General features: G+C 49.4%; 1 protein-coding gene across 4 annotated transcripts in view; it reads left to right on the top strand.

Moving 5' to 3' along the window:
• STRIP1 (striatin interacting protein 1) overlaps positions 1–17,195 on the top strand; it is a 25,025-nt gene extending 7,830 nt beyond the window's left edge. For 3 of the 4 annotated variants that reach the window (XM_011948082.1, XM_011948081.1, XM_011948080.1), the window contains exons 3-21: positions 1,132–1,206; positions 1,623–1,757; positions 1,846–1,966; positions 3,123–3,191; positions 4,027–4,133; positions 4,225–4,352; positions 5,592–5,774; positions 6,143–6,360; positions 7,675–7,740; positions 7,850–7,913; positions 9,490–9,561; positions 10,043–10,117; positions 10,273–10,370; positions 11,614–11,740; positions 11,957–12,057; positions 12,898–12,964; positions 13,515–13,619; positions 14,251–14,455; positions 16,221–17,195. In XM_011948082.1, coding sequence (XP_011803472.1) covers positions 1,167–1,206; positions 1,623–1,757; positions 1,846–1,966; positions 3,123–3,191; positions 4,027–4,133; positions 4,225–4,352; positions 5,592–5,774; positions 6,143–6,360; positions 7,675–7,740; positions 7,850–7,913; positions 9,490–9,561; positions 10,043–10,117; positions 10,273–10,370; positions 11,614–11,740; positions 11,957–12,057; positions 12,898–12,964; positions 13,515–13,619; positions 14,251–14,455; positions 16,221–16,468 — 2,229 coding nt within the window. In that variant the 5' untranslated portion in view covers positions 1,132–1,166 and the 3' untranslated portion in view covers positions 16,469–17,195. Of the gene's footprint in view, positions 1–1,131; positions 1,207–1,622; positions 1,758–1,845; positions 1,967–3,122; positions 3,192–4,026; positions 4,134–4,224; positions 4,353–5,591; positions 5,781–6,142; positions 6,361–7,674; positions 7,741–7,849; positions 7,914–9,489; positions 9,562–10,042; positions 10,118–10,272; positions 10,371–11,613; positions 11,741–11,956; positions 12,058–12,897; positions 12,965–13,514; positions 13,620–14,250; positions 14,456–16,220 lie in introns of all 4 variants that reach the window. The other variant, XM_011948078.1, reaches the window with a different exon arrangement.
• The last annotated feature ends 1,007 nt before the right edge of the window (positions 17,196–18,202 follow it).

Here is an 18,202-nt window from a genome sequence, read left to right as displayed (position 1 = left end):
AAAAAAAAAAAAAAAGAAGAAGAAAATTAAGAATAAATATCATTTAGGGCTTCATTGCTTTCCCTAGTTCTATCAAATATATGTATGTGTGTGTATATATATGTGTATATATGTATATATGTGTATATATATAGTGCATATATGTATATGTGTGTGTGTATGCATATATGTGTGTATATATGTATGTATATATGTATATATATAACATGTTAGTTATTTGATTCAAGCCTTGTGTATCTTATAACTTTGTGTTGTCCTTTACTTTTATGAAGCTGGCTAGAGCCCAGTCCCATTGTGAGACAGTGATGTTCCTTGGCTATCCACTGTGACCCTGATAGTGGTCTCTCCTCCAGCAATGGGTCATGAGGGATGGCTGCATCTGTGCCCATCTGCTGCTGCCACTGCCACTCTCATGTAATGCGAGGTCAGTGTGAGCTGCTTCTCCGGCCTCTATAATACATGTCCTGCTCAAGAGGTAGCAGCCACTTGAGAGGCAGGAGAATCGCTTGAGCCCCGGAGGTGGAGGTTGCAGTGAGCCAAGATCACGCCACTACACTCCAGCTTGGGAGACAGAGGGAGATTCTGTCTCAAAACAAAACAAAGCAAAACAAAAAACATACCCACAAATGAGAACTCCACATTGAGTTCAGAGACAACACAGTGTACACTTTCACAAGTTACTGAGCTTCAGTTTCTTCACTCATTGAATGGCAATGATAAAAATCTACTCTGAAGATTTTTAAGGACTAATCAAAATTATGTAGTACGCAGTAGGCTCTCATCAAATGTCAGCCTCCCTGTCCTCCAGGCATGCACTGATCAGGCTCCCAAACTACCGATTTCAGCTATGACTAAAGAAAGATCACGGCATCAGCCTCCTGGCATGGCATGGTGGGATGGATGCACATCGGACAGGAAGTGTCCAGATGGCATTCTGGCACTCCGGTTCTCTCTCTTGTGCACAGTAGAGAACTAAGATCCCCTTCATAATTAGAGAGCTTATTCCAGGAGTCACTATGACTCAGGGCTAGATTTGAGAGTGGAAGCAAATGCCTTGCCTTCTCTGCACATGTGAGACTTGGTGTGCAATGCAGACATGGAACCAATGGTGATGAGACTTTGTTCCAACAGAGCTTTACAGCTACACGGAAGGGCCAGAATTCCTGATGAATCGAAAATGCTTTGAGGAGGACTTCCGGATCCATGGTGAGATGATTTCCCCCACTTCTTGCTTCCTTTGCCCTGCATGATGAGAGCTACAGGTCTCTTTTAGGCATCTGAATGACCTGAGTCATCCTTGAACAGCCTGAGAAGCCTGCTGAACCCTGATGGTTCAAAGCCAGATGCATGTAGAGTGGGCTTGTGGCACATCCGTGGGGGCTTTTCAGAATCTGCATATTGGGGGAGAAAAAAAAATTCATGTGATTAAAATTGTGCCCAAAATACCAGCGTTTCAGTTTGGAAATCAAATTCATAGGGCAGCAGTACGATCTTACCACTTACATAGGGGGTAACTTGTCTTTCTGGTCCTATGGCAGTCCTGAAATTGGTGAGTTAACGTGGGTCCATGCCATTGTGAATATTTTTCTAGGCTCAGGTGTAACTGGTTTCTTGCCCTGCAGTGACAGACAAGAAGTGGACTGAGCTGGACACCAACCAGCACCGGACCCATGCCATGAGGCTCCTGGATGGCTTGGAAGTCACTGCCAGGGAGAAGAGACTCAAGGTGGCTCGAGCAATTCTCTATGTTGCTCAAGGTATTGAATGGACCTCCCCAGGATTCCCTGGCACCTCCGCCCACTCAGATGCAGGGAAGGGCCCAGTGAACTGAACCCTGTGTTACAGGCACGTTTGGGGAGTGCAGCTCGGAGGCAGAGGTGCAGTCCTGGATGCGCTACAACATCTTTCTCCTCCTGGAGGTGGGCACGTTCAATGCTTTGGTGGAGCTTCTGAACATGGAAATAGAGTGAGCATTTTTGAGAGGCTGAGTAGGGAAAGGGAGGCTGGGGTGGAAAGGGGGACACAGCTTGCAGAACTAACTGGCTTTGAGAGGGTTAAATGGGCCACATGGGGCAGAAAGTCTAGTCCCAGGCTGTGTTCTGACCACCTGGGTTGAATAACGGAGTTGGTCACTTACACCTTGAAGATTAATGGAGACTAATGACAGGTCCCTGTAGCTCCCTGATGCCAAAGTTTTTACACCAGACAGTGCAGGCCCTACCCCGGCTTTGCGGGGGGGGTGCACCTCAGAAGGAGACTCCTCATTTTGAGCTCTCTTTTGAACCTGTAGACTCTGCTGTGTTTGCCCTCCAGTTCCCCCCTTGGCAGGAGGCCAGGCACAAGACTGACACATGGGCTCAACAGTGCCTGGACAGTGCCTGGCCTTGCCTGTGTCACCTTTGTCCAGTGGACAGGTCAGCTGCTGCTCATCTAAGGATAACGCCATCAATGATAATAGCTAAGACCACTCAGTGCCTATGTGTCCCGGGCATTGTTCTCGGGATATTACAGGTGCTAATTCATGTTAAGGATATAGGTACTGCTATCATCCCCATTTTACAGATGAGGAAACTAAGGTACAGTTAGAGCCAGGATTCAAACCATGGCAGTCCAGTGCATGGCTGAGTTTTTTTTTTTTTTTTTTTTTGCTTGTTTGTCTTTTGTTTTTTGTTTTTTGGGTTTTTTTTGAAAGAGTCTTGTTCTGTTGCCCAGGCTGGAGTGCAATGGTGCGAACTTGGCTCACTGCAACCTCCACCTCCTGGCTTCAAGCAATTCTCTGGCCTCAGCCCCCTGAGTAGCTGGGATTACAGGTGCCCGCCACCACGCCCAGCTAATTTTGGTATTTTTAGTAGAGATGGGGTTTTGCCATGTTGGCCGGGCTGGTCTCAAACTCTTGACCTCAAGTGATCCACCCACCTCGGCTTCCCAAATGGTGTTGGGATTACAGGCGTGAGCCACCTTGCCCAGCCATGGCCTGGGTTCTTAGCCATCGTATCCTGTGGCTTCTTGTGCAGTCCAAGCATGTATCACAGGATTTTGTGTCCCCATTGGTCAGTACTTGTCAGGGACATCACTTATCTTCCTTCTTGGAGGAAGATGCTGACTCTCAAAATCTCCTGCAGCAACAGTGCCGCCTGCAGCAGTGCTGTGAGGAAGCCCGCCATCTCCCTGGCTGACAGCACAGACCTCAGGTGAGGCGAGCAGCAAGCCTGGGCTCCCGAGCGTTAGTCAGAGATGAGATCAGAGCAGGGTGTGGGAGGCTGTCTGTGGGTGTCCTTGCTGTGTGTGCTTCTGTACACGTCATCTGCACGTTTGATGGGCTCACTGTGAATGCTTAGTAGGAACTGCTGAGGGCTCATCCTAGGTGGGGCTCTGGGTTGAGACTCCCAAAGGCAATCCAGGGTCAGGTGACTTAGAGCCACAGCTAAGTGTGGGCCTCCTACTCACACTGTTACTCAGGACCCAGTTGTGGGTGTTTTGTATTTGGGTAAAACACTTGATAATGTTCCCTGGGCTCCGGCCGCCTTGTGTACACAGCTTGATCCTCATCTTCACTGGGTTAGACCCGACGGCTTCCTAATGTTTCATGGCTGCCCAGGAGCTCACAGCAACTGCTGAACACCAAGATCATCCTTCAGTTTTTGAAGGTTGAAATCTGGCTCTTTTTATGAATTTGGAAGTTTTTAGACTAGGTGATTGTAGTGTTCCCTCCTAGGTGTTAGGATCCCTGGGTGTCACCTCTCAGCTCCTCCTTTCCACTTTCTCATCATAAACCCTGTTTTTGCTCTCGCTGTGACCCCGTTCTGCTTTGACCCTATAGCTCACTACCACCTCTGTGGTGGTTTTCTTTTCAGGAAGCTTAGGGCAATAAATGCTTTTGGCCATTCTTGTTCATATTCATTTATTCAGCTACCATTTATTAATATTAAGCCCCTGCTTTGTGTAAGCACTTTGTTAGACACTAGGGTGCTCCTTTGACCGCCCCCCCCCCATCCTACTTCATTGTGAGCTGGCTTTTGTCCTCAGGGTCCTGCTCAACATCATGTACCTGATAGTGGAGACCGTTCACCAGGAGTGTGAGGGTGACAAGGCTGAGTGGAGGACCATGCGGCAGACCTTCAGAGCCGAACTGGGTAGGACCCTGGGGATCCTCTCTAGAGGCCCTGCCTGGAAGCTGAGACGGAAGGCTTTGGGAGGGTCCTGATGCCTTTGTGTCACCTCCAGGCTCCCCGCTGTACAACAGTGAGCCATTTGCCATCATGCTGTTTGGGATGGTGACCAAATTTTGCAGTGGTCACGCCCCTCACTTCCCCATGAAGAAAGTTCTCTTGCTGCTCTGGAAGACAGTGTTGGTGAGCACCTCCTTGGAGGAGAACTCAGGTGCTAGGGGATGGGCAGTAGGGAGACTGTTCCTTGAATATCCTTTTGAATATTGAATTATGTGACTATAAAACTGCTTTGGTAAAAAAAAAAAAAAAAAATTATTTAAAAAGCGCTAAAAGGAGATGACAAAATAAGTGCCACTATTGTCCCATTGCAGCCAATGAGGACATAGGCCTTGAGTCAGAATAGACTGTTGACTCCCTGACTCCTGGAAGATGTTTTCTGTCATAGAACAGCTCTCCCCCAGACAAGCTGCCTCTCAGCAAGCAGCTCTGGACCTGGAGTTTGTAACGGGATTTAAGGCAAAGTTAAAGCTGGTGTAATTGGGGCTCTGGTAGGATGTCACTTGAAGGGGCAAGCATGAGCCCTGAGGCAGCTTCCATTTTCTTCAGGGTATGGTGTCAACCCGACTCTGTGTCTAGGTAGGGAGGGACTGGGTGCCAGGGTGGGCCGTCCAGCACACTGGGCTTTGGAGCATTGTTAGCAGCCAGGCCATGCCAGGAGGCCTTCCCAGGAGGAGGGCATGGGGGAGGCAGTGGAGGTGAGTTGGGCCTCTGTTACACTGGGGCTCATCCTTCCTTTCAGAATGGGTCAGCTCTGGAGCCAGGGCTCAGTAAGTGTAGGATTTCTTGAGTCATTGACGCATTTTATCTTGGCCACACATCCTGTTCTTCACAAAGCCTTGCTAAGGCCAGAGAGGAAAGCTGAACTGCTCAGAAACAGCAAAACTAAGCAGTGTGAAATTACTGCATGGTGCTGGGGTTTCTGTTTCTTGGGAGATGTTTAGATGAAGCTTTTTTTTTTTCTTTTAAATTTGAGCAACCAACTGTGTTTCCAGTTTGACTTGGAAAGACTCACATGTACAACTCGTGAAACATATGAGTCTCACCAACTTTTCTAGGAACTTGCAGGGATAGGCTCTCTGCTTTTTAAATTGAAGAGTATGTCATAGGTGCAGAGTTAGTGTATCTGCACTACGGTCAGTCAGCCTGCATCTCTACTCTTTCCTTGTTCCTTTTTCTCCTTTCCCTTGCGGATGTCGCAGAATTCTCCTCGGCAGTGGCTTCAGTCCGTTGTTCAGGGGTTGCCTGGGTCTCTGTAAAGACATGGGTCATGATGTGATGGGTGCTTCTGAGCCTGACACAATGGTCAGGGACCAGCCCTGTGGACACGTTGACCCTGGCTCTGCTTCCCTGTTTGTGATGCAGTGCACACTGGGTGGCTTTGAGGAGCTGCAGAGCATGAAGGCTGAGAAGCGCAGCATCCTGGGCCTCCCCCCACTTCCTGAGGACAGCATCAAAGTGATTCGCAACATGAGGGCAGCCTCTCCACCAGCATCTGCTTCAGACTTGATTGAGCAGCAGCAGAAACGGGGCCGCCGAGAGCACAAGGTGAGGGCGACAGAGGTCCCTGTGACTCCTGAGGGCCCTCAAGGTGTATGCTTGCAGCAGCACAGTCCTTGGAGGAGCAGGGCTGCTGGAAATGATCTCTGATCAACCAGTCAGAATCATGCCTCCACGGCAAGGACACTTTGTCCCCAGCTCTGGTCCAGTTTATGGTGGGTGCTCAGCACGTGGTGCTTTTGAGGGACTGGAGCAAGAAGTACTTGATGGTTTGGCCCCGGTCTTGACTCCCCCTCTGGTTTTTCCACTGTTCCTGCCTCTACCTGACACCGCTATGCGCTGTGTCTCCTCCAGCTGCACTTCCCTAGTCTGCATCGTCAATTGGCTCTTGTCTCATCTCGCTTCCCTGGTTTCAGGCTCTGATAAAGCAGGACAACCTAGATGCCTTCAACGAGCGGGATCCCTACAAGGCTGATGACTCTCGAGAAGAGGAAGAGGAAAATGATGATGACAACAGTCTGGAGGGGGAGACGTTCCCCCTAGAACGGGATGAAGTGATGCCTCCCCCACTACAGCACCCACAGACCGACAGGCTGACCTGCCCCAAAGGGCTGCCCTGGGCTCCCAAGGTCAGGTGAGTCTCAGATCTCCAGAGCACTCATAGCTCCTGAGGCCAGAGCCCTCACACCCTCAGGCCTGCCACCTGGCCTGTGTCACCGTGTGTGGTCCTCTGCAGGCTGACTGTGGCTCTGGGATGAGGCTCTCTTAAAGCGCCTGGTGCTGTCCTGAGGGTCTCAGGGAGGCTAGCCTTGCTGGTCTCACACAACATGGCCCCCATGTGGCTACTGAGTCAGTAATTGGAGTTAGCTCTTGGTTAGACGTGCTCGTGAAGGGGGATAGGAAACAAATAAAAACAAAAGCATTTAAGCAAACATGTCCCCACCCCTCCTGGGGTTGTATATGATTTTTAAGGGAAAAATGATAGATTAAGGAAGAGTTTTTTTTTTTTTTTTTTTTTGAGACGGAGTCTCGCTCTGTCGCCCGGGCTGGAGTGCAGTGGCCAGATCTCAGCTCACTGCAAGCTCCGCCTCCCGGGTTTACGCCATTCTCCTGCCTCAGCCTCCGGAGTAGCTGGGATTACAGGCGCCCGCCACCTCGCCCGGCTAGTTTTTTTTTGTATTTTTTAGTAGAGACTGGGTTTCACTGTGTTAGCCAGGATGGTCTCGATCTCCTGACCTCGTGAACCGCCCGTCTCGGCCTCCCAAAGTGCTGGGATTACAGGCTTGAGCCACCGCGCCCGGCCTAGGAAGAGTTTCTTTAGAACCATAATGAAAATGTTTGAGATATATGTGGGTACATCGATGGATGGGAAGGTACCTGGAGATATATAAATGGTGTCTGTTTGATAGGCAGCAACTTAAGAAATAGATGAACATGTGAGAGGATATAGAAGTCACTTTCTTGATCCAGGTAAAGCCTCAGTTTTCAGTGATCTGTGAAGGGAATGCAAAACAGATCATCAGAAAATGCAAGGTATGCTGATTGTTTGGGATAGGAAAATGTGACCTACATGAAAAATCAGTAGCCTATAGCTTTAATTGTTTTAACAGAGTTTTAGTATTTAAGAAAGTCTGTTGACAAACTTGTTCATACTATCTGAATAAAGTATGTTTTTAAGTTTAATGTATCTCTTTAATTTTATGAATAAACTAGTTAACATGTAATATATTTCCAGGTTATTGATCCAGCAAAATTATAAGAAACATTAAAATACTCGGAAAATTTCTATTTTTTCCCTTTTTTTCAAAGAGAAAAACAACTGTGGGAGACTTTTTCTTCTCTTGGCTTCACAGTTTCTGGATGCTGTATGTTTTTGTTAACTGTAACACTTTGAAATAGCATTTGCTAAAAACCTTTTTCTCTCTCTTTTTTTTGGGGGATGTGGCAGAGAGAAAGATATTGAGATGTTCCTCGAGTCCAGCCGCAGCAAATTTATAGGTTACACGCTAGGCAGGTGAGTAGAAGCCAAGTTCATTTTGCTGTTAGCTCTCCCAGCCTTTGGTGTTTGGGATCCCAGGTGAATTAATGTTGAGGCTCAACACAGGGCCTTCTTTATTCTCCAGTGACACAAACACAGTGGTGGGGCTGCCCAGGCCAATCCACGAAAGCATCAAGACTCTGAAACAGGTGAGTGGCTTTGGGTGAGCATTTGGCTTGTTTGGTCCAAAGTGAGTAAAGTGAAACCAGCCTGCAGGGAGAAGCCTTTTAAGACTGTTGTCTGCCTGCAAGAACCTGGGGTAGAGGCCAGGGTGGACTTTGGAATAACCTTGCAAACGGTCTTTCATAAGTTTTGCTTGTTTTATTAGAAGTTTTGCTTGTTTTAGCTGAGCTTTTGTTTGGGACTGACTGGAAAGTCTTTAAAGATTGTATTACCTGACCACTGGGCACCAAGGCATACACGCCTGTAGTCCCAGCTACTGAAGAGGCTGATGCAGAAGGATTGTTTGAGCACAGGAGATCAAGGCTACAGTGAGCTATGATCATGCTCCTGCACTCTAGCCTGGGCCACAGAGTGAGACCTGGATTCTTTGAAGAAAAAAAAAAAAAAAAAAAGGATTAGATTACTTGACAGTTGTTGGAATTCTAAAGAGCTCAGTAAATAACCCTCCTTTTCCTTGCCCACGTTCTCAGGCAGTTGAAATAGAGGAGTAGGCAGATGGAGATTGTAATGCCAACTGTATAGCTCATAGAGCCATGGAGAATGAGGCTTAAGAACACAGTGGTAGTGTCCTAATACATTGTTCCAGAATTAGGCAGAGTTACCTACCAGTCCCAGGCAGTGCGGGGAGGAGAAGAGAGCACAGACTCTCCGCAGGCAGACAGGTTCTAAAGGGAAAAGAGAAGGGTGGGGCCAAGGCTGCCCTGTGTCCCCTCCCATACTCTCCGATCAGAGAAGGGAGGAGTGAGTGTCTGGACGGGGCAGAGAGAGATGAGGGGTGTTTGGCAAACCTCTGTCCCTCCACATAGGAGAGAACATTAAGAGTGGGGAAGAGGCATCTCCCCTAACAGCTGTCTGGAGTGAAACTATTGATATGTTTTGAAATATAGTTTTGGAATTTGTAGTACTAAGTGGTCTCTCTGCAGCTAGGCATTTTGAGTACTTGATATTGCTTTCAGTTTTTCTCCTGTCACTGTAGCTATCTGAAAGCCTGTTTCCCTCCTTTAATTTACTTTTTTCTTATCTACTGCGGGCTTCTTACTCTAGTTGCAAGAGGAAGGGGCCCATTTAGAAAAATATTTTGGGGCCAGGCATGGTGGCTGATGCCTACAATCCCAGCACTTTGAGACACCGAGGTGGGTGGATCACCTAAGGTCAGGAGTTCAAGACCAGCCTCATCAACATGGCAAAACCCCATATCTACTAAAAATACAAAACTGAGCCGGGCGTGGTGGTGCACGTCTGTAGTCCCAGCTATTTGGGAGGCTGGGGCAGGAGAATTGCTTGAACCTGGGAGGTGGAGGTTACAGTGAGCCAAGATCATGCCACTGCAGTCCAGTCTGGGCAATAGAGTAAGACTCTATCTCAAAAAAAAAAAAAGAGAAAAATGTCTGCGTTTGGGATTTTAGTTAGGGATTTTTGTGGTGACTTAATCCTCTTTCAGAAGACTGTTTGAAGACAAATGTGTGGGGCTTTTGCTAGAGTGCAGGGAGTTTGGCCAGAGAATGTTTTCCCCAGCCCTTCTTTTCCCATCTCTCCCTCCAGCACAAGTACACGTCGATTGCAGAGGTCCAGGCACAGATGGAGGAGGAGTACCTCCGCTCCCCTCTCTCAGGGGTAAGTTGGAGGTCCTCTTCAGCCACTAGGATCCCCAGTTCTTCCCAGGCATTGTGCTAGGATTAGACCACAAGGTTGCCCCAGGCCCTGCCCTCAAAGAACTCCCAGTCCGCCTCCCAGTGCAGATGGTGGCACAGGTCTAGTGCAGGGTTAAGAATACAGACTGAGTCAGGAACCTGCCTTTTATGCCTGGGTCTACCACTTTGTGGATGACAACTTAGGCCAGTTACTGGGTCTCTCTACGCTTTATTTCCGTGTCTGTGAAATAGGAATAATAATACCTTTATAGGGTTATAATAATAAGGATGAACTGAGTTATTACAAGTAAAATGCTTGGCACATTGTGTTCAGGGTTTGCTGTTATCATTAACATCATTATGTACATCACTGTTGACAGGTTTTCCTCCAGCCAGCTAGCAAGCCGGCTCAGGAGATTGTATTCTGGGCTGGGGTTTTATGCTTATACCCATTATGTTAAAAGGGAGAAGAAGAAGTTGAGCAAGTCCCTGCAGAAACTCTCTACCAAGGCTTGCTCCCCAGCCTGCCTCAGTATATGGTGAGTGGTGCTTGCAGTGGGACCCTCCCACTACAGTGGCCTTAGAGTGGGCCCTCCCCTCCTCCTGCCACCTGTGGACCAACAGAAGGACTGCTCAGAGCTTAATTTTGGCCCTGGGCTCTCAGACCTGTGTCTGAATGGTCTACTCTTCCCAGATTGCCCTCCTGAAGATCCTGTTGGCTGCAGCACCCACCTCAAAAGCTAAAACAGACTCAATCAACATCCTAGCGGATGTCTTGCCTGAGGAGATGCCGTGAGTATCGTTCTGTGAATGGAGCAGGTGGGACAGAAGATAGATGGAGAAGGGCAAACGTTTTCCTCTTGTCAGGTTGGTTGGTATTGGCCCAGCTTCTCTACAGGTTAAATGTAGGTATTTTTGACTCAAAAAAAAGGAAACTACTAGATTAAAGAGTTTCACTGGTGAGGGAGATGGCTTGGTCCTGTTGGCCTGGATTCTAGTGTAGACTCTGCCACTGAGCAAACTCCTGAGTGAATTGGGGAAAGTAATTTCCTCCTCTGTAAAATGAATGGGGCCACCCTGGACATTTCCCCAAAGCCACCCTCTCCAGCTGTGATCGGGACACCGGGATAAGGAGGGTTAGTTTGTAGACAACTTGCCAGCAATAGCTGAACCTGTGCCAGGTATAGAGACGTCCCTTTTCGCCAGTAAGCGGGCACGCAGAACGCTGGCAAATGGCTCAGGGTGATAGAGTGAGATTCTTCAGAGCTCTTCTGCCCTGGGCCCTGTACTCGTCTTTCATGTGAGAGTACAGGTTGAGATCATGTTCTGCTTTGAGAAGGACCTGGACCTTGACCTGATCTCCTGCCTGCCTGGGCCACCAGCCCTGAGTCCAGCTCCTCGGTGGCTGTGGCCCTGGAGTATGGCAGTGATGGCCAGGTGAAGGAGGAGGCAGGGACTGGCTAATACCAGAGGGAGAATCACAGAACACTAGGCCATCATGTGATGATCCTTGGAAAAAAGGTTCTAGAGTCATACTATATATTTGATGCACGGATTTCTCTTATAAGGAGGAATTCCTTTTATAAAGATGTACAATGAGAAGTCCTGAATTAAGAAACTGATGTAACTCAATGCTTCCTAAATTTATCTGACTCCAAAACCCTTTTTTCCATGACATGAAATTTGCCAATATCCTGGTATTCCACAGAACACATTTTGGAGAACTCAGGTTAATATGGCAGCAGAAGCTTAGGGGAGATCTTGGAAAGGAGAAGAAGTTCATTTTTAGAGGAAAGGCAGAGAAGCAGACTAAGAATGTATTTGAGGGCATCATGGGGAAGGAATAAATTGTGCCAGGCTACATTGCTTGGGAGGTGGATGGGGGACCCCTGGGCTGACTTCTGAGATGTCCATGAGGTGAGTGGGGAGGTGGGAGTCTTTGCCCAGGGAGGCTCAGGAGTCCATCTTTTCTGTGGGCACCTAGAAAGGAGGTACTGCACACGCTGGTGGCTTACCCAGGCAATTGTGTTTCCAGCACCACAGTGTTGCAGAGCATGAAGCTGGGGGTGGACGTAAACCGCCACAAAGAGGTCATTGTTAAGGCCATTTCTGCTGTCCTGCTGCTGCTGCTCAAGCACTTTAAGTTGAACCATGTCTACCAGGTACCCGCAGGGCTTTCCCTCCTGTCCTGTGGGCTGGGACCTCGGGCACTACTGCTCCTCCAGCCCACAAGAATGGGGGCCTTGGCCTTTGACCCGCTTGAACTCTGCATGAATGTTCTAAGACATGGCCCTCCAGCCAAGGCCTTTCATCCCTGGAGGAAAGAAGGCAAAGTCCCAAGGGCCACGCCTTTTATTTTCTTCCCCTGTTGGCTTCAGTTTGAATACATGGCCCAGCACCTGGTGTTTGCCAACTGCATTCCTTTGATCCTAAAGTTCTTCAATCAAAACATCATGTCTTACATCACCGCCAAGAACAGGTGATGAGGGCCAGGGACCGTGAAGGGGCGGGTGTGGTCAGACGGCAGAGTTCCCAGCTGGAACAGGTGACGAGGGCCAGGGACCGTGAAGGGGCGGGTATGGTCAGACAGCAGAGTTCCCAGCTGTTATTTCCCACTGCGTCCGTTTTTCCAGCATCTACGAGCCAGCACTCTGCAAGGCATCAGGACACAAAGATAAATGAGACATGGCCCCTGCCTGTGGAGAGCCCAGTGTGTCAAATCTGAGTCTAGCTAGTCCTGCCCCAGGTGACTTGGCCTGTACCTGGGCAGGAGGGTTTTCATCCCGGAATCTAGTACTTTCTTCCCTGTCCCTTTTGTACTTTTTTTTCTTTTCGGAGACCATGGGCTGCTTGCTCTCTCTAAGGGGTTCAGCCATGTGCCCTGTAATGCCCTATCTGCTGACTCTTAGCCCCTGCTGTTGGCCTGGTGCCAGCTGTAGTTGACATTACTTGCTCATCAGTGTGATATACCACAGGGCGCCGGCCAGACCCTGTCTCCAGAAAGGCTTGGCATAAATTAGTTGCCCTGAGCGATCTCCTCCGCCCTGCATTGATGGCTGTGGGGGAAGCTGTGAGGGTCTCTGCCCCTTACAAGATCAACCAGCTGGCCTCTGGCTACAGGAGTGCCTTACAAGTTCCCTTGTAGTAGATACTTCCTCATCTTATAGCTGGGGAAATTGGGGTGGGACAGACCAGGTAGATTCCTACTTCTGCTCCAACAAGTGAGGGAGGAAGGCTGGGAACTGGCTCAGGCACGGCTGCTCCACTAGGCCCTGGGCCTTTGCTCATGGTGGGCACCTGGATCCTCTCCCCTCTGCAGCATTTCTGTCCTGGATTACCCTCAATGCGTGGTGCATGAGCTGCCAGAGCTAACTGCGGAGAGTCTGGTGAGTGGCTGGGCTCTCCTCGGCTGTCCCTTTGGCACCAGGGTCAGTGAGTAGATAGAGAGCCTGCCTACCCCAACACCACAGGAATAGAGGTGTCTCCCACAGGTGAAGTCACTGTGGAGTGTCCGGCTTTTAGAGCACTGTAAGTGTACAGAAGGGCCAGGAGGAGGGCTCTTGCAGAGCAGAGAGATTTGGATTTAGGGATTAGTCAGGGAGTGTGATCTTCAGGGGCTGCTGATCCAGAGCTCACCTCATAGAGGACTTCTCTCCCTCAACACTGGACTCAGCAGTAGGAGCCCTGGGGCAGCCCAGGGCTACAGCTCCCAGTATCACAGTTCATGTTCCCTTCAGGAAAAGTCTAGGGAGCCTCCCTCTTCCCCTAGTCCCCTGCCAGCTTCTGGGATGGAGTCCTGGGGCTGCTCTGAGAGCAGGGGGTTCCTGGTAGAGGCCTGAAGACCCGGCTCTTCTAAGATCACGTGTGAGGGACTTTTGGAAACTGCTGCACACACTGCGGCCGTGAGGGCTGATTGTTCCTGGGTTTACCCTGCAGGAAGCAGGTGACAGTAACCAGTTTTGCTGGAGGAACCTCTTTTCTTGTATCAATCTGCTTCGGATCTTGAACAAGCTGACAAAGTGGAAGCATTCAAGGACAATGGTAAGTGAGTCAGTGCATTCAGCAGGCTTGGAACTTGGAGCTCAAAGAAGAGTGCTGGGAGCAGGGAGTCCCTAGGGTGGGGCTCGCTGTGCTTTCTCACTTAACTTTGCTGTAGCCATATCCTTGCATTTTAAGGGCCAGTTCCCAGTTCCTTGATGAGTTTGATGAGTTGAACTGGAAGCTGGAAGAGGCCCAGTCATGCACTGAACCAAATCTACACTTATAGAAGAGCTTTGTCCATGTCATCTCAATCTTGACTGGTTACATAACCAGGGTTCTGAGAATCTTCCTTAACTCTGGGTCTGTGGATGCCTTTGGGGTGGGGAGGTCCTTGAATCCTCTGATAACTATGTGTACATGTACACAGGAATGTTTCTGGAAAGAATCCATAGCTTGCTTCAGATTCCAAAGTGACCCTTAGTTAGGGTGACCAACCATCCTGGTTTGCCTGGAACTCTACTGGTTTTAGCATTTGAAGTCCAATGTATTAGGAAACGCTTCAGTCCAAGGGAAACTGGGAAGGTTTGTCGCCCTGACCGTAACTTCCAAAGGGTTAAGCAACAGCGTGGCCAGGGGCGTATGCATTTATTTCTGTCTTCAGCTTGGGCTGCTTGCTTGTTTCCCTTCCCAGATGCTGGTGGTGTTCAAGTCAGCCCCCATCTTGAAGCGGGCCCTAAAGGTGAAACAAGCCATGATGCAGCTCTACGTGCTGAAGCTGCTCAAGGTACAGACCAAATACTTGGGGCGGCAGTGGCGAAAGAGCAACATGAAGACCATGTCTGCCATCTACCAGAAGGTGCGGCATCGGCTCAATGACGACTGGGCATATGGCAACGGTAAGGCTCTGCACTCAGTCAGATTTGGGTGGGAGTGTGTCAGGAAAGGTAACATCTTTCACTCCTTGCCCATGGTACTCAGGTGCTTCTCTGCCCTGAGCTTCCCACCAAGGAACAGGAAGGAGCCCAGCTTCTGCTTTTGTAGCATCAGGATGGGCACTCTAGGAAGGACTTTGAGAAGCTACCCAGGCTTGGCATCTGCGATCATCCCCATCTCTCCCTGTACCTCCAAGTCATTCCTTTTCTAGAAATTGTTATAACAATATGTCCCCTCTTTTCATCCCCATTTTGGCCACCTAAACTTTTACAGCTCTTGACTGGCTTCCCTGCCTCTAGTTCCTTCCCCTCCATCAGTGTCTCAGATTTCCCTAGTGATCCTTTTTTACTTTAATTTTTTTCAAAGATGGGGTCTCGCTCTGTTGGCCCAGGCTGGAGTGTGGTCTCGGCTCACCATAACATCTGCCTCCTTAGTCTCCCGAGTAGCTGGAACCACAGGCACGTGCCACTGTGCCCATCTAATTGTATCTTTTTTGTAGAGACAGGGTTTCACCATGTTTCCCAGGGTGTTCTTTTTTTTTTTTTTTTTTTTTTTTGGAGAGAGATTCTGTCACTCAGGCTGGTTTGCAGTGGCACGGTCTCAGCTCACTGCAATCTCCGCCTCCCGAGTTTAAGTGAGTCTCCCGGCTCAGCCTCCCAACTAGCTGGGACTACAGCTGGACTCCACCATGTCCAGCTAATTTTTGTATTTTTTGTAGAGACGGAGTTTTACCATGTTAGCCAGGCTGGTCTCGAGTTCCTGGCCTCAAGTGATCCACCCGCCTCGGCCTCCCAAAGTGCTGGGATCACAGGCATGCACCACTGTGCCTAGCCTTCTCAGGTGGTTCTTGAACTCCTGGGTTCAAGGGATCCACCAGCCTTGGCCTCCCAAAGTGTTGGGATTACAGGCATGAGCCACTGCGCCTGGCCCCCTAGTGAATCTTTTCAACATGCAGCTTCTGTGCTGTTACCTCCCTGAGTAAAATCCTTCATTAGCTTCCTATTTCCCTTAGAATTAGATTCAGACTCTTAAGCATGAGGCTCTCTCGTCCTGTCCTTTTTCATTCTCCTCCTCTGTAATCTGACCCAGCTTCCTTTTCAACCTTGTTACCTGCTGTCAGTCCAGCCTCCATCATACCCAGAGCTCCAGGCACAAGGAGTGCTTGCTTAGTCCCCGAACGTAGCTGTGTGGTTCCCACTGCTAGGCCTCTGCAGGCGCTCTTCCTCCACCCGCAGGGTCTCCCCTGCCCACCTGGGCTGCTCTGTGTGGGTGTGTTGCCACACTGTTGCGTTTCTGGAATATACCACCATGGCTGAATGACTGTGTCTGTACTCTCAGTGCGCTGTGAATGTGTGCAGGCCCACGGTGGCATACGGTACCTGGTCAGGGAGTTGAGAGAGAATGAGCAAATGAGAGGATTTCCAGGTTCCTCCCTCTGACCCCGGAGAGCTAGGGAGATTGCCACTTTGAGAGAAATGTGTTGTACACATGGCTCTCCCTCTCTGAGTCTACATAATCTCTACAGTATAAGCCTCTTTGTCAGTACTTCTGTCTTTTCTGCTTGTACTTGACTCTCCTTTGGATCTAGGAAGGAATTCCTGGAGCTCGGAGGTATCCTGCTCCTAGTTGACACTCAATATTCCTGGCCAGGCCCCTGAGCTGCCCTCAGTCCATGGGGAGCTGCTACAGGGCGTGGCTCCTAATTGTCTTCTTCCTGCTTTGTCTCAGATCTTGATGCCCGGCCTTGGGACTTCCAGGCAGAGGAGTGTGCCCTCCGTGCCAACATTGAACGCTTCAATGCCCGGCGCTATGACCGGGCCCACAGCAACCCCGACTTCCTGCCAGTGGACAACTGCCTGCAGAGTGTCCTGGGCCAACGGGTGGACCTCCCTGAGGACTTTCAGATGAACTATGACCTCTGGTTAGAAAGGGAGGTCTTCTCCAAGCCCATTTCCTGGGAAGAGCTGCTGCAGTAAGGCTGTTGGTTAGGGCACTGAAATAGAGAAAGGAGGATCTCAAGGTACCTGCAGGACTGTCCTAGTTCATGGCTGCAGTGCTCCCATTCCCCACCAGGTGGCAGCACAGCCCCACTGTGTCTTCTGCAGTCTGTCCTGGGCTTGGATGAGCCCAGCTTTACCTCCTGTTGGTTCCCAGGGTCCAGCTCAGAAGCGGTCATCTCTGCCTGGGATCCATTCTTCCTTTATGTCTCCCACCCTCCTCTCTTGGACATGGTTGGTTTTGGCTCATTTCACAATCAGCCCAAGGCTGGGAAAGCTGGAATGGGGTGGGAACCCCTCCACAGCACATCTAAATTTCAGGGGTCATGCTGATGCCTCCTGAGACACACAAATCCTTGCTTTGTCAGCTTGCAAAGGAGGACAGTTCAGGATTAGGGCCAGGGCCAAAAAAAAAATACAATGGTATCTTGGTTGTGCTCTGGGGTGGGGGTGGGGGTTTCTGTTGTTATTCCAGCCTCCTGCTATGTTATATGCAGAAGTAATTGCAGAGGCTCCTGCAGCTGCCTCAACACTTTGATTTTGGACAGGGACAAGCTAGGAAGAGAAGCTTCACTTAACCAGAGGGGCCATTTTTCCTTTTGGCTTTGGAGGGCCTGTAAATACCTATATATAATTCTGTGTGTATTCTCCTGTGTCATGTTGGGGTTTTTAATGTGTTTGTGTATTCTGTTTACATTAAAAATAAAATCATTCCCGTTGGCTTGTCTACGGGAAATATGGCCTCTACATATCTCCTGTAGGTCTAGAAAGTGTTTTTTTCTGCTAGCATTGCTGGTCACTGCTTGTCTTGCCAAGCTGCCTGCCTTTCCCATCCTGGGGGAAGAGAAGAGGGAGCTGGCATTTATCCAGTGTAAATTAACCCCACAGTAATCTGGGATTACTCTCACCCAACTCCAGGGCACTATGTAGGTTACTTTACTGACACATTGTCCTGCACCCCTGGGTTTGCTGTAATTTCAGTAGGAGCCGCAGGTTTCTCTGGATCACATCACTGAGCTGGCCTCAGCCAAACCAGTGTCAGTGCTAGGGAGGGAGGGGCTAGGTCAAAGCAAGGGGGTCAGCTGCTCTAGGTCCTTCCTGGGGCAGGTGGTTGGGACTGAGCGGAAACTTCAGTACTCATAGCCTAGAAAGCAGACCATCAGGAGTCAGGTTCATGGTGGGAAACAGTGTTGCCAGGAGCCCACTGTGGCTGAGAAAAAAGCAAGGAAAATCTTTGTAGTGGGTGTCAGTGGACACCTGGCACCTACACTCTGGCCTCCAGACCCCTGGTTGCGTCTGCCTGAGAAGATATTACCGTTTTGATGCTGGTAAAAGGAGTGTTCCCTTTTTAGAATTCCTGGAAGCTCTTATTTTACCTGTAGGCAGTTGTTTTATAAGTTCTTAAGTCTTGAAGGGGTCTTGACTTGTAAAAGAAACATGTTCTGGGGAGAATCTCCCCTTCGTTGGGTCTTGTGTTCAGTGCCTGCCTGACCTGGGACCTGTTGAGTCTCAGACGGGCCTTTTGATGTGCCAGCATGGTTAGGGACAGCAGGGGTGGAAGGCAGCAGTGTACTCCTGGTGGTCACACAGTCTGTGAGATGGGAAGTCCCATCTGTGACTGATGGGCCCTTTGCCCCAAAGTAACTTGTACAGGACAAGGGAATTGACACAGTTTATGTGTGGATGATGGGTTTTCTGCTATTTCTTGCCAGG

This window comes from Colobus angolensis, unplaced genomic scaffold (assembly GCF_000951035.1).
Source record: "Colobus angolensis palliatus isolate OR3802 unplaced genomic scaffold, Cang.pa_1.0 Scaffold273, whole genome shotgun sequence".
Lineage (NCBI taxonomy): Eukaryota > Metazoa > Chordata > Mammalia > Primates > Cercopithecidae > Colobus > Colobus angolensis.
Note: the sequence above shows the minus strand (reverse complement) of the source record. Positions and strands in the feature narration are given on the sequence as shown.